Here is a 14,747-nt window from a genome sequence, read left to right as displayed (position 1 = left end):
CAAAGCAGTATCATAATATTGCACATAATAAAATCCAAAAATAGGACATAAAAGTGACCTGTGCCTCAGTAGAGCATTACCCAATATACTTATGATAAATAACTATTCTGAACCATCAGGATTATAAATAGAAAGTGTCAAGTGCATCAAATTGCACATACCCCTTATGTAACATAACAGAAACATTATACTGGTAATATATGGCCCACAAAGGATGTAAATGTGCACAATTGGTCACCATAAATAAATAATGTGCTGCCACCCAGTGGCTTAAAGAGCTGTGATTGCAGTACTGATCTCATACTAAAGGTGGATCCACTACAACATAAACTGCAATAATAGCGTGCTCTACGTTGATCCACCATGTGTCTGTCGACACGTGGTGTCCACCTCGGCACACCACAAGGGATCACATAAACATAGAGACCGCTAACCACAACTCTAAGCAATAGATTAACTGGGTGTAAGTATGTCAAAATGCCGCTGCAGTCCTTTTCCCGACGTACGTTTCGCTACCCGGCTTCTACAGGGGGCCCCTTGCTTAGAGTTGTGGTTAGCGGTCTCCATGTTTGTGATCCCTTGTGGTGTGCTGAGGCGGACACCATATGTCGACAGACACATGGTGGATCAACGTAGAGCACGCTATTATTGCAGTTTGTTGTAGTGGATCCACCTTTAGTATGAGATCAGTACTGCAATCACAGCTCTTTAAGCCACTGGGTGGCAGCACATTATTTATGGTGACCAATTGTGCACATTTACATCCTTTGTGGGCCATATATTACCAGTATAATGTTTGTTTAACCCCTTAACGACCCATGACGTACTAGATACGTCATGGATCGTGTGCCGGTAAGCCCTGCCGAGACGCGCACATATCAGCTGTTATCAACAGCTATGTGTGCCTGCTAGCCGCGGGTGGAATCGCTTCCACCTGCGGCCATTAACCCCTTACATTTCGCTGCCAAAGTCTTGGCAGCGATATGTATATGGGCGCCGCCATGACAGTGACTTACCCCGCCCCCACCGGAAGTCACGTGACATGATCACGTGACTTTCGGCGGTTGCCATGGTAGCACAGGGTCATATGATGACGCCTGTAGCTAACATGAGTCACTTCCTCTCAATGCCGGAATACAGCCGGCATTGAAAGTGAAGCAGCAAATCTGCAGTTCTCAGCTCTGTAGCTGAGATCTGCAGATAGTGCAGAGCGATCGGATTGCTGATCGCAATAGCCCCCTAGGGGGACTAGTAAAATAAAAAAAAAGTTTAAAAAAAAATAAAAAAACCTAAGTTCAAATCACCCCCCTTTCACCCCATTGAAAATTAAAGGGTTAAAAAAATAAAAAATACACACATATTTGGTATCGCCACGTTCAGAAATGCCCGATCTATCAAAATATAAAATCAATGAATCTGATCAGTAAACGGCGTAGCGGCAAAAAAATTCCAAACGCCAAAATTACGTTTTTTGGTCGTCGCAAAATGCAATAACATGCGATCAAAACGTAGCATCTGCGCAAAAATGGTACCGTTAAGAACGTCAGGTCGAGACGCAAAAAATAAGCCATCACTGAGCCTCAGATCCTGAAAAATGAGAACGCTACGGGTTTTGGAAAATGGCGCAAAACGTGCGCCACGTTTTTTGGACAAGCTTGTGAATTTTTTTTAACCCCTTAGATAAAAGTAAACCTATACATGTTTGGTGTCTACAAACTCGCACCGACCTGAGGCATCATACCCACACATCAGTTTTACCATATAGTGAACACGGAGAATAAAATATCCCAAAAACTATTGTACAATCCCACTTTTTTTGCAATTTTTCCGCACTTGGAATTTTTTTGCCGTTTTCCAGTACACTATATGGTAAAACTTATTGTTTCATTTAAAAGTACAACTCGTCCCGCAAAAAACAAGCCCTCATATGGCAAGATTGATGGAAAAATAAAAAAGTTACGCCTCTCGGAAGAAGGGGAGCAAAAAACAAAAACGCAAAAACGGAAAGTGCCCGGGGGCTGAAGGGGTTAATAAGGGGTATGTGCAATTTGATGCACTTGACACTTTCTATTTATAATCCTGATGGTTCAGAATAGTTATTTATCATAAGTATATTGGGTAATGCTCTATTGAGGCACAGGTCACTTTTATGTCCTATTTTTGGATTTTATTATGTGCAATATTATGATACTACTTGTCCTTGATTTTTTTGCTGCATTCATCTCTCTTATGTAAATGTGTGGTGGTTTGATTTTTGTCTCTAATAAATATTTATAAATTTATTACTTCGGACTTTTGTACTCCTTTTAGAAAAATATATCTATTTTTTTTTATTTTTCCATTAAAATCGTAGTGTGTGTGTGTACATAGCCTAATAATATTGTGCCCCGCTTTTTTACATTGGCCATTCAATGATTTTTATAGTTTTTATAATTATTTTTTTTTTTATCCATATCTTCACATTCTGGATTTTTGTTTCCACTTATCTGTAGCAGTCAGTGGGATATGTGATTTTTGTTTTTTGTTTTTTTTTTTGTTTTGTCCCCCCCCCCCCCATCTAAACTAACTGCCATATATGCATTTCCGCTCTCAAATGATTTCAGTACCTGGGAGTGTAAACAGTGAATAATTCATTAGTAGATGTACGCAGAAACGGTCATTGACATTCGGTACTGAATTGGCCTGTTAAGAGCGTAATGACCCATGTCTGTGATGATGATCTTCCTGTGAGCGCCAGCTGCAAATCGCCGTTCGTAGATAGTGATTTCTGGTGTACAGGAATGTCGCATGTGTTATAATATAAAACACAAATTCAATAGCTAAAGGGCATAATGAGAAAAAAAAAATCAAAACTCCAGAGTTTTTTTTTTTTTTTTTGTCGCCCAAACATTACAATAAAATACAATGAGGCAATCAAATCCATATAGCGAGCATTGTAAATAAACCACTCCCCCCCCCCCCCAAAAAAAACCCAAAACAAAACATTGTGCAATTTTAACTTTTTTTTTTTTTTGTTTACATCTTAATATGGGTCCGTATGAATGGTGTCTCTCAAAAGTAAAAGTTATGGCTCTTAGAAGAAGGGGAGGATAAAATGAAAGCATAAAAAACAAAGTATCCATGGCAGGAAGGGGTTAGCGGCTGCTTTGCTCTATAAACTGCACCTCTTTTGTCCATTTCATTAGTGACATTGCGAGTTCCATACTTATTGGTTGAGCTGCCCGCTCCCCAGGTTCTTCCTGGCATCTTGTTGGGCGCTCTGTTGTGTTATTACTCTGGGTCCCTGAGGTTCTGCGTTCAGCACAGAGAACACTAGTCTGTACATTAGACACCCTGACCTTGTATTGTTACATGACCCTTTTCTGCATTTTTCACATTGCTTTTTTTCTCTATGCTTTAATTTTAAGGTCTGAATTTTTCTGTCCTCCAAAACTCTCCGGTGTCAAGTCTGAAGAACGGTGCCCAACTGAAACTGTGCAGCAATGGTTTGGAGCCATGCAATTAAATGGTAGGTTTTTATTGTGGTGTGCTCTAAAATATGCTGAGTAACCAATGTTTAACCCTTAGTTATGTAGCCACAATCCTATCACAGTTATTCGAGTAAATGTTGTTTTGAAGCACCACTCCAGTGTTTGTGTGTGTGTGTGTGTGTGTGTGTGTGTGTGTTTTGGTTTGTTTTTTGTTATTTAAGGCCGGGATCACACTAGTGTATAGCATTGGATGCGAGATGCTAATGACACTCGGCTCAGACTCTGCAGGATGCTTGAGCCGAGTGTCTTTCACTGTTCTTCCATTCATCCATATGTTTGATCAGCACACGGGTGCAGTGAAGAGAGAGAGGTTAATTTCTCCATTGCTTGTCTCTGCGTATCTCGGACTGCACTCAGAATACATCTGAATGCAGTGCCATATTTCACATGCATCCATAGACTTGTATGGGTGCCCCCGACATGTCATGTAAATCACTTTGGGAAAGGGCTAACAAACACATGTAGCCTTTATAATGTATAGTATGACTTTTCCCTGGCCTCCTCTCCTTGCCTTACTAGGCTATGCTGTTAAGATTAGTAGTTAGAGAACTAACTATACTATTCCTAAATCCCTTCACCTCATATATTTGGGCATCCTCCATCGACTTTGTGTTTTAAGAGCACACAACATTCTTTATAAACTCATGTTTTGGCTAAACGTCCGTCCCAAGCATAACAAGATGTGGAATTCATGGCTTGTGTTCACATTTGGGGCCTACATATCCAGTCCACTGCCGGTCCCTGATCTATAAAGCCTTTGGTTTAGGTCTGTAGGTCCTCAGTGGTGTGAACACACCCTCAGGTTAGGTTCACATTTGGTTTGGGGGCTCTACTAGTTTTAAAAATAAACTTGGGCAATGTTTGTGGGAAAACAACATACAATTTCTCATACTAGTCTGTTTCCATTTTTAGGTCAAATACAAAAATCCCATGATGTGAGCAGCATAAGCAACTCCGTAGCCAATTATTATGGCCAACCAGCCACAACGCAGGAAGCTCTCCTGTGCAACTGGAATGATGGGAGGATGAAAAAAGCCACAGACTCTTCCATTTGTGGTGCACAGAAGGGAATGAGGCAATATCCAGCGTTAGAAGAAAATCCACACAATATGAAGTCAAAAATACCTCAACAAGTTGTGAGCTGTCGCTCCTTGAGAAGCATCATTTCTCCCCTTAATTCAGAGAGATTGAAGCCAATCAGACAGAAAACCAAGAATGCCGTGGTAAGTGTCTTTAGCTCCTTATCTGGGATTTTAGTTATGGTATGAGAATTTAAATCCCTCCTTACCAACTTTTTTGTCTAATACACGAATATTCTTTGGCAGGTGAGCATTTTGGGTACTGGAGAAGTCTGTATGGAATTTTTGAAAGAACAAAACACTCAGGAACGAGTCAAAGAAGTTCTCCGGATATCCTGTGATGGAATTTTGGTAGGTGTCGTGTGTCTGATTATGGTTCTAGAAGTGCATCTCAATAAATTAGAATATCATCAAAAAGTTAATTTATTTTAGTTATTCAATACAAAAGGGAAACACATATAATATAGAGTTATTACAAACAGAGTGATCTATTTCAAGTGTTTATTTCTGTTAATGTTGATGATTATGGCTTACAGCCAATGAAAACCCAAAAGCAGGGTGGATTTGATTTCAATCACTAGTCAGTAAGGTTTGATTTAAATCAGTGATTTAAATCAAAGTTTCTACCTAAACTAGTTCTTGCTACTTTAACATGCAAGTAGATGAAGATTTTTAGAATCACTTTTTATATTACTTTTTTTCTCCCCAGTTTAATGGGTTAATCATTCATATTTGGACACCACTGTTCTGTTGTACTTAGAAAGGAGAAAAATAATCCTGACTTTAATAACAATTTAAATAGATTTATTCAACTGAAACAATAACAACATTACAGCATAAGTTATTTGCTTAAGCAAACATCCATGTTTAACTAATTTGGCTAAACAAAATATATATATATTTTAAGAAACTTAGACTGTCAGCCCAGCCGACACATGAAAAACTTAAATACTACTATCCCTGCTGTCCTCTGTAGCTCACTTGTCGTCATCTTCATCATCATCATCATCATCTTCTTCTTTGTTCCTATTCATAATCTGGAAAAGAAAAACAAGCTTTCCTGCTTTATTGGGTCCCAACCGATTTCTCAATTTAGAATGAATGAGTCCAAAGGAAGAGAATATTCTTTCAACGCCTGCATAAGAAGCTACTGCTGTTAAGTGAAATCATTACTTGAACAGTCTCTAAATCCAAGCGCTTACGTGACTTCCACCAGTTTACCGGTGTGACCTTCCTTAAAATATCTTCAGCAAACATATATTTCTTGAATGGTTCCCCCTTAGCTCTGAAGTTTATTATAGTTGGCATTAAAGATGGATGATTGCTGGATACCCATGTCATAGCTAACTCCTCTTCCTCAGCACTTAGGTTTTGACCCGGATATTGACAATATTTGCCAAAAAATGAGCTGGAGTCAGTGCTTGTCCCATTCGTTTGTTTACTGCTTGTAATTTAATTCTGTCCATGTGTAGTTCTGTTTTTAAGTGTTCACTCAGTTCCTTCCAAATTTCAACAGCATCCGCAATAAAACAGCTATTTTTCTGTATTTTGTTTAAAGCTTGAGAGATGGGTTTCAGGAAGCTCAGAATATGTTCAACATTTCTCTTAAGCCCAATGTTGAGGATTTTGGCCGTGACAGTGCCATCTATTTTATCTCAATTTTCTTCACAAAGTGTCATCAGAATAGGCCAGTTTTTGATATACTGCTCAAAACAGTCCACCACAGAGTTCCATCTAACATCTTGTGGGAGCGTTAGCTTTGTTCCACCCATCCTTTTCAGAGCTGCTGCAGCAAAATGATTATTACGGAAGTATTTAGCAATTTCAACAACATTAGCCTTTATTTCTGGAACACTTAAGTCTTTGGCTAAGAGGTGCAGCAAATGAGCACTGCAACCATATATTAGCAGCTTTGTATTCCCTCCCTGCTCTTCTAAATCTCTTCTCATCTTGGATACGTTTGCAGCATTGTCAGTGACCAAACTGCGTACTAGACATTTGAATTTTTGTTCACATGTCGTTATAGCTTTTAATGCCACTTCTTGTAAGTATTCTGCTGTGTGTGCATTTCCTGACGTATCAGTTGTTTGTGCAAGGAAGACTTTACCTTCTTCTGTTGTTATACAAGCACATACAATAGGATCATTGTGGACATTACTCCACCCATCAATACTTAGGTTAACAATTTTACCCTCCAGAGCTGTTGCACATTGCTCCATTTCTCTGTCATACACTTGATTCAGCAGTTTCCCTGCAACATCAGCTCTGCTGGGTGGACTGTATCCTGGTCTCAGTGACTGAACCATATTAATGAAATGTGGGTTCTCAGTCAGACTGAAAGAGTTCGTTGCATAAATAAACTGGGCAATTTTTTCATCAATCAACTCTTTCTAATCTGCTAGTTCTCATCACAAACCTATCTATGGTGGTTCCAGGAGGTAAAGGTTTTTTTCTTTATCGTTCCTTTGGGAGACCCAGACCTTGGGTGTTTAGCTTCTGCCTCCGGAGGACACACAAAGTACTACACTTAAAAGTGTAGCTCCTCACTCTGAGCTTATACACCCCCTGGTGAGCCAGTCCCAGCCAGTTTATCGCTTTGTGTTCAGGAGGCATCCACATACATCCACACATGCATTCTCATATGATTTTTTGCTTTTTGGAAAGAGATTGAAGAAATGCGGGTCCACGTCTGGACTCCCGGCATGTCCCTTCTCACCCCACTGTCGGCGGTGTTGTAAGGTTGATTTCCAAGGCTGAAGCCTTACATGCCGTGCTCCTTCACCATCCCTCCTGGGCTCTGGATTGAAGTGGGAGCCAGCGCGGTCTTCATGCCTGGCAGGAGACCGGTCTCCGTCCACAGCCCCTTCAGGACTCTGCTGGACCGGAGCACTCATCCCCAGGGACCTGGCCCTGCGTCTCAGCAGCTAAGTACCTGAGACGTTCATATGTTGGGGGTCTCTGTCCTTTATTGTATGGGGAGAGTGTGTTTGCTGTACTTGTTTTTGGCATATCCGGCGGGTTCTCTGGCTTTCGCCGATGGTGCCTGCGCGTCGGCCTCTCTGCTCTAATTTAGGCCCCGGCTTCGCCGGAGGCGTAGTTTCTGTAACCTGCCCTCACATGTCACTCATGCAGAGGGACAGGCACGGCTCCTCCCGGCGGCCGTCCTGCACAGGGGAGGGACACTCCCCACTGCTTGTGAGTGACTCCTCCCCTGCAGGTCTCTATGGCCCTCCAGATCCCGCCTTCCTACAGGAACGCCCCCTGTCCCGCCCCCTCTCTTCGCTCCGGCGGCCATTTTCTTGGACAGCGTTCACTCTGCGCTGGGCCATCCTGCACTCTGCATCCCTGCTGAGGTGCTGTGCATTGGGGGTCCGGGCTTCGGGATCTGGAGGGCACACAACACCGCTTCCAGCGGTCTGGTAAGCCACAGCCGGTCTCTGGCTGTGGACCTCTGTATATACTCCCTGGGGTTCATTCTCTTGTAGAAGTTGTCCCCACTCCAGCAGCATGTCTCACACGAGGAGCAAGGCTCCAAAGCTTTATACTACATGCTCTGCATGTAAGCTCCTGCTGCCTGAACCGAGCACCTATCCACATTGTGATGTCTGCTCTAACTTGGAGGTTCCACAGCCTGGAGTCTCACCCCCAGTGGTCTCTCAGGCTGCTTCTGCACCTGTGGCTGAACCCCCGGCCTGGGTAGAGTCCTTTTCTAGGTCTATCTCACAGTCATTTGCTGAGTCCATGGGACTTCTGTCCAGGACTTTGATGAATATGCATCAGCCCCCTTCACAGGGTGCCTCTAATGCTCTTGCTAAGGGTCCTTTTAGGATCCCTATCATCTGACCTCCGTCCACCGGAGCTCACAGAGGATTCATCATCAGGGCACAGACCCCGTCCTCCTAAGAGGCGCCGCAGGGTTTCCCCTCCCTCCTCATCCCGCGGTTCTGATTCAAGAGCTGACTCGCAAGATGAGGAGGATGCCTTTAGAGGGGGCTCGGAGGCTAACTCCATGTTCCCCATTGATCTTTCCGAGGGTGACTCAGAACTTAGTGACTTGATTGCTTCCATTAATTCTGTACTGGATCTCAATCCGCCAGTATCAGAGGAGCAACCCTCTCTGGCAGAAAAGCATCAGTTTACCTCGCCTAAGAGAGTGAAGAGTGTGTTCTTTAACCACTCCAGTTTTCAGACCGCTGTGACCAAACCCAGGGCCTGTCCTGACAAACGCTTCCCAAAGCGTGGTTCTGATGACCGTTTTCCCTTTCCACCTGAGGTGGTCAAGGAGTGGGCTCACTCCCCAAAGGTAGACCCTCCGGTGTCTAGGCTCTCAGCCCGGACCGTTGTCGGTGGCTGATGGCACTTCCCTTAGGGATGCCACTGACCGTCAGATTGACCTTCTGGCCAAATCCGTGTATGAAGCGGCGGGGGCCTCGTTTTCCCCAACTTTTGCAGCAGTGTGGGCTCTCAAAGCCATCTCTGCTTCTCTAGAGGAGATGTGTTCCCTCACCAGGGAATCTATGCCCGAGATGGTTGCTTTAACTTCTCAGGCTTCAGCTTTTTCATCTTATGCCATGTCTGCGATGCTAGAGGCTGCTCACCGCACTGCGGTGGCTTCGGCTAATTCCCTCGTTATCCGCAGGATCTTGTGGCTTCGAGAGTAGAAGGCAGATGCTTCTTCCAAGAAGTACTTTGCTAGGCTCCCCTTTGCTGGTTCCCGGCTGTTCGGTGAACAGCTGGATGAAATTATTAAAGAAGCTACTGGCGGGAAGAGTACTTCCATGCCACAAACCAAGACCAGGAAACCCGCCCAGGGTAGGAATCAGTCGAGGTTTCGCTCCTTTCGTTCCTCCAACTGGTCGTCCTCTAAGCCCTCCGCCTCATCCGCCAACTCAGCTAAGGACCAGAAATCCAACTGGCGCCCAAAAGCGCGTCCACAGAAGACCGCAGGAGGTCCTGCCACTAAGGCAGCCTCCTCGTGACACTCTGCCCGCTCCAGCAACGTCCTTAGTCGGTGGCAGGCTCTCCCACTTTGGCGACGCTTGGTTTCAACAAGTCTCCGATCAGTGGGTGAGGGAGATCATCACTCACGGCTACACGATAGAATTCTCTTCCAGCCCGCCAAACAGATTTTTTTCTCTCAACTCCCCCCTGCTCCAAGGCCGCCGCCTTCTCACAGGCCGTGGCAGCCTTGCAGGCCAACGGAGTAATTGTACCAGTTCCCGCCCGGGAACGGTTCAGAGGTTTTTACTCAAACCTCTTCCTAGTTCCCAAAAAGGACGGTACCTTCCGGCCCATCCTGGATCTCAAGCTTCTCAACAAGCATGTTCGGGTGCGGCACTTTCGCATGGAGTCTCTGCGATCAGTCATTGCCTCAATGACCCAAGGGCATTTCCTAGCGTCCATCGACATCAGAGATGCCTATCTACATGTGCCAATTGCAGTTTCACACCAGCGTTGGCTACGCTTTGCAATAGGAGAAGATTAATTTCCAATTCGTGGCTCTCCCCTTCGGGTTAGCCACGGCCCCTCGGGTATTCACCAAGGTCATGGCAGCAGTGATTGCGGTTCTGCACCTCCAGGGGTTGGCAGTACTTCCTTATCTGGACGACCTTCTGGTCAAGGCTCCATCCAGCGCAGACTGTCAGCGAAGTGTCTCGCTCACTCTCGTCACTCTAGCCCAATTCGGGTGGCTTGTCAATCTTCCCAAATCCACCCTGACTCCGACCCAGAGTCTCACGTACCTAGGGATGCAGTTCGAGACTTTGCCGGCACTTGTGAAGTTGCCCTTAAACAAACAGCTGTCACTCCAGTTGGCGGTGCGCTCTCTTCTGAGGCCCCGCCGTTATACCCTCAGGTGTCTGATGCAGGTGCTGGGTCAAATGGTGGCGTCCATGGAGGCTGTTCCCTTTGCCCAGTTCCATCTGCGCCCCCTGCAGCTGGACATTCTCCGCTGTTGGGACAAGCGGCCTTCCTCCTTACACAAGTTAGTGGCTCTGTCGCCACGGACCAGGAGCTCTCTTCAGTGGTGGCTTCGGCCCCTCTCCCTGTCCCAAGGGCGCTCCTTTCTGGCCCCGTCCTGGGTGATTCTCACCACGGATGCCGGTCTCTCCGGCTGGGGAGCGGTATATCTCCACCACAGAGCACAGGGCACTTGGACTCCGTCCGAGTCAGCCCTTTCAATCAATGTGCTGGAAACCAGAGCTGTGCTTCTAGCTCTCCTAGCATTTCACCACCTGCTTGCGGGCAGGCACATTCGAGTCCAGTCAGACAACGCGACAGCGGTTGCCCACATCAATCATCAAGGCGGGACACGCAGCCGCCTGGCAATGATGGAGGTACAACGCATCCTTCAATGGGCGGAAGACTCCAGGTCCACCATATCCACAGTCCACATCCCAGGCGTGGACAACTGGGAGGCAGATTACCTCAGCCGTCAAAGCGTGGACGGTGGCGAGTGGTCCCTGCACCCGGCAGTATTTCAGTCGATCTGCCGCAGATGGGGCACTCCGGACGTGGACCTAATGGCATCCCGTCACAACAACAAAGTTCCTGTTTACGTGGCTCGCTCCCACGATCCTCAGGCCTTCGCCGCGGATGCTCTGGTTCAGGACTGGTCCCAGTTTCGTCTGTCCTACGTGTTTCCCCCTCTAGCTCTCTTGCCCAGAGTCCTGCGCAAGATCAGAATGGAGGGTCGTCGAGTCATCCTCATTGCACCGGACTGGCCCAGGCGAGCTTGGTATCCGGACCTGCTCCATCTGTCCGTAGAGATGCCGTGGCATCTCCCGGACCGTCCAGACCTACTCTCGCAAGGTCCGTTTTTCCGCCCGAATTCTGCGGCCCTCAAATTGACGGCGTGGCTCTTGAGTCCTGGATTTTGACAGCTTCTGGTATTCCTCCTGAAGTCATCTCCACTATGACTCGGGCTCGCAAGTCTTCCTCTGCTAAGATCTATCACAGGACTTGGAAAATTTTCCTGTCCTGGTGTCAGTCTACCGGCCATCCTCCTTGGCCATTCTCCTTGCCGACTCTTCTGTCTTTTCTACAGTCTGGTCTGCAGCTAGGACTGTCCCTCAACTCCCTCAAGGAACAAGTTTCGGCTCTGTCACTTCTGTTCCAGCTTCGTCTCGCTCGGCTGGCTCAGGTTCACACCTTCATGCAGGGCGCGTCTCACATCATTCCGCCTTACCGGCGGCCCTTGGACCCCTGGGACCTTAACTTGGTGCTCACGGTCTTACGGAAACCCCCCTTTGAGCCTCTTAGGGAGGTTTCTTTGTATCGTCTTTCACAGAAAGTGGCCTTTCTGGTTGCCATAACCTCTCTCAGGAGAGTCTCTGATTTGGCTGCGCTCTCCTCGGAGTCTCCTTTTTTGGTTTTTCATCAAGACAAGGTGGTTCTCCGTCCGACTCCGGACTTTCTTCCTAAGGTGGTCTCTCCCTTCCACCTTAACCAGGACATTACTTTACCTTCCTTCTGTCCGGCTCCTGTTCATCGCTTTGAAAAAGCTCTACATTCTCTGGATCTGGTGCGTGCTCTCCGGATTTATGTGTCTCGCACCGCTGCGCTTAGGCGGTGCACCTCTCTTTTTGTGCTAACCACAGGTCGGCGCAAGGGCCTCCCGTTGGATTAGGTCGACCATTTCGGACGCCTACCAGAGTACACAGGCGCCTCCCCCGCCGGGGATCAAAGCACACTCGACCAGAGCGGTCGGTGCCTCTTGGGCTTTTAGGCACCAGGCTACGGCTCAACAAGTCTGTCAGGCTGCCACTTGGGCTAGCCTGCATACCTTCTCGAAGCACTACCAAGTGCATGCTCATGCTTCGGCAGATGCGAGCTTGGGCAGACGCATCCTTCAGGCGGTGGTCGCCCATTTGTGAAGTTAGGTTCTGCCTACTTCTTAGTTTTTCTGTTTATTTCCCACCCAGGGACTGCTTTGGAACGTCCCAAGGTCTGGGTCTCCCAAAGGAACGATAAAGAAAAAGAGAATTTTGTTTACTTACCGTAAATTCTTTTTCTTATAGTTCCGTCTTGGGAGACCCAGCACCCTCCCTGTTGCCTGTTGGCAATTTCCTTGTTCCGCTTGTTTTCACCGGCTGTTGTCGTGGACAGAGTCTCCGGTTGTTCCAGCTCTTGCTCTGTTCTACTTGTTGGTGGCTATTCTTTTCAGCTTTTGCACTAAACTGGCTGGGACTGGCTCACCAGGGGGTGTATAAGCTCAGAGGGAGTGTAGTACTTTGTGTGTCCTCCGGAGGCAGAAGCTAAACACCTAAGGTCTGGGTCTCCCAAGACTGAACTATAAGAAAAAGAATTTACGGTAAGTAAACAAAATTCTCTTTCTTCCTTTTGGGTGATGGTGATATGTGGCTGTGGGTGTCTGATGATGATGCTGCTGCTAATGAAGCACTATCCTGGATGGATAACTCTGAAACTGTAGACAGGATGATGGGGATCTTGGAGGTGGATAGTTTCCAGAATCCATGAATTCCCCTAAACAAAAAAAGTCAATGCTGTTATTTTATTGTTTATTATACAATTTCTGCTTATTGTACACAACACATCACTGCCCCTGCCCCAAAAGGAATATTTGTTTTTCTTCATAACTGTACCAAATGACAGTAACATGCAGTAATAATAAGAAATATATTTTTTTCTCACACATGACGACAGTTCAGTCTTTAGAAATAGGATTCAATAAAAATGTTTACCAACCTGAAGATCCTGCCTGTTCAGAAGTGTTTCTTTGGTCATCTTCATCACCGCACTTCTCATGATGTTGCCTCATTCGCGCCACCAGGCCTTGCATCTCTTTGTTGCATCGTTTGCATTTTGCACGCATGCCTGCCTTACCGATAGGCGAAGGAACTTCATTAAAATATTCCCAAACTGGGTCTCTTTTACGGCCTGCTGCCATTATAAGGAAAGAATGTAATAAACCTCAGATCGTACACACAAACAGATCCAGACTTGTCTGTCTGTGGCTATGCTGCAGTATTGTGCTCAAAGTTTCACTTTCCTTTTCTTGTCTGCTTGCCCTTCCTCCTCCTCACACTTAGATTCACATTCTTCTTGTGTTGTGCAGATCTATTCCACTCCAAACAATCAAACATATTGTCTAACTTCTTGGACTTGGCACTGAAGGGGTTGATTCTGTATTCATAGGTTTGTAGAACAATAGGATTAAGGTCTTTTTCTCAACTCTGTTCATGTTGTAATATTTTTGCCGTGAAGAAGAGGCTGGGACCTCTGCGGAGTCAAATTCAGTTTTGAGAACTGCGTAAGTAAAGCGACCGTCTGTGATAATATAGGAGAGAAACTGCCCACTAATCCTACAGAAACCTCTGGAAGAGCATGGCATTGTGAATGTTACACATATACAGCCTTTATTCTACTAAGTTAAACAACTCCGCTTTATCTCATGATGGAAGAACCTTTGGATGGTAAAATATTTTCCTCAAAAAGCAGTTTGAGAAAAATCCGATTTTTAAATCAAAAAAATCAGATTTTGTTTTTTTTTTTTAAAAAAAAAACTGATTTTTTTTATCCACCCTGCCCAAAAGTCATTATCTCAGAAAATAAGAATAATTACCACAATACACCTTCCTAAGCATTTAAAATGGTCCCTAAGTCTGGTTCTGTAGGCTACACAATCATGGGGAAGACTGCTGACTTGACAGATGTCCAGAAGGCAGTCATTGACACACTCTACAAGGAGGGTAAGCCACAAAAGGTCATTGCTAAAAAAAACAGGCTGTTCAGAGTGCTGTATCGAAGAATATTAATGGAAAGTTGAGTGGAAGGAAAAAGATGTATCACTGTGCTTGATTGGCCAGCAAACTCGCCTGGCCTAAACCCCATAGAGAATCTTTGGAGTATTGTCAAGAGGAAGATGAGACACCAGACCCAACAATGCAGATGAGCTGAAGACTGCTATCAAAGCAACCTGGGCTTCCATAACACCTCAGCAGTGCCACAGACTAATCGCCTCCATGCCACCTGGCGTTGATGCAAACCAAACCTTGACTAAGTATTGGTGCATTTACTATACAGACTTTTCAGTAAGACAACATTGCTGAGTTTACAATGATTTTTTCAGTTGGTCTTGCATAATATTCTAATTTTCTGAGATAATGACTTTTTGGCT

General features: G+C 45.5%; 1 protein-coding gene across 2 annotated transcripts in view; it reads left to right on the top strand.

Moving 5' to 3' along the window:
• PLK4 (polo like kinase 4) overlaps positions 1 to 14,747 on the top strand; it is a 78,969-nt gene that overhangs the window by 16,185 nt on the left and 48,037 nt on the right. For both annotated transcript variants that reach the window (XM_075348760.1, XM_075348751.1), the window contains exons 6-8: positions 3,408 to 3,508; positions 4,443 to 4,753; positions 4,856 to 4,960. In XM_075348760.1, the coding sequence (XP_075204875.1) occupies positions 3,408 to 3,508; positions 4,443 to 4,753; positions 4,856 to 4,960 (517 nt within the window). The remainder of the gene's footprint in view (positions 1 to 3,407; positions 3,509 to 4,442; positions 4,754 to 4,855; positions 4,961 to 14,747) is intronic.

This window comes from Anomaloglossus baeobatrachus, chromosome 1, assembly GCF_048569485.1.
Source record: "Anomaloglossus baeobatrachus isolate aAnoBae1 chromosome 1, aAnoBae1.hap1, whole genome shotgun sequence".
NCBI lineage: Eukaryota > Metazoa > Chordata > Amphibia > Anura > Aromobatidae > Anomaloglossus > Anomaloglossus baeobatrachus.
This window is presented reverse-complemented; position numbering and strand designations above follow the sequence as displayed.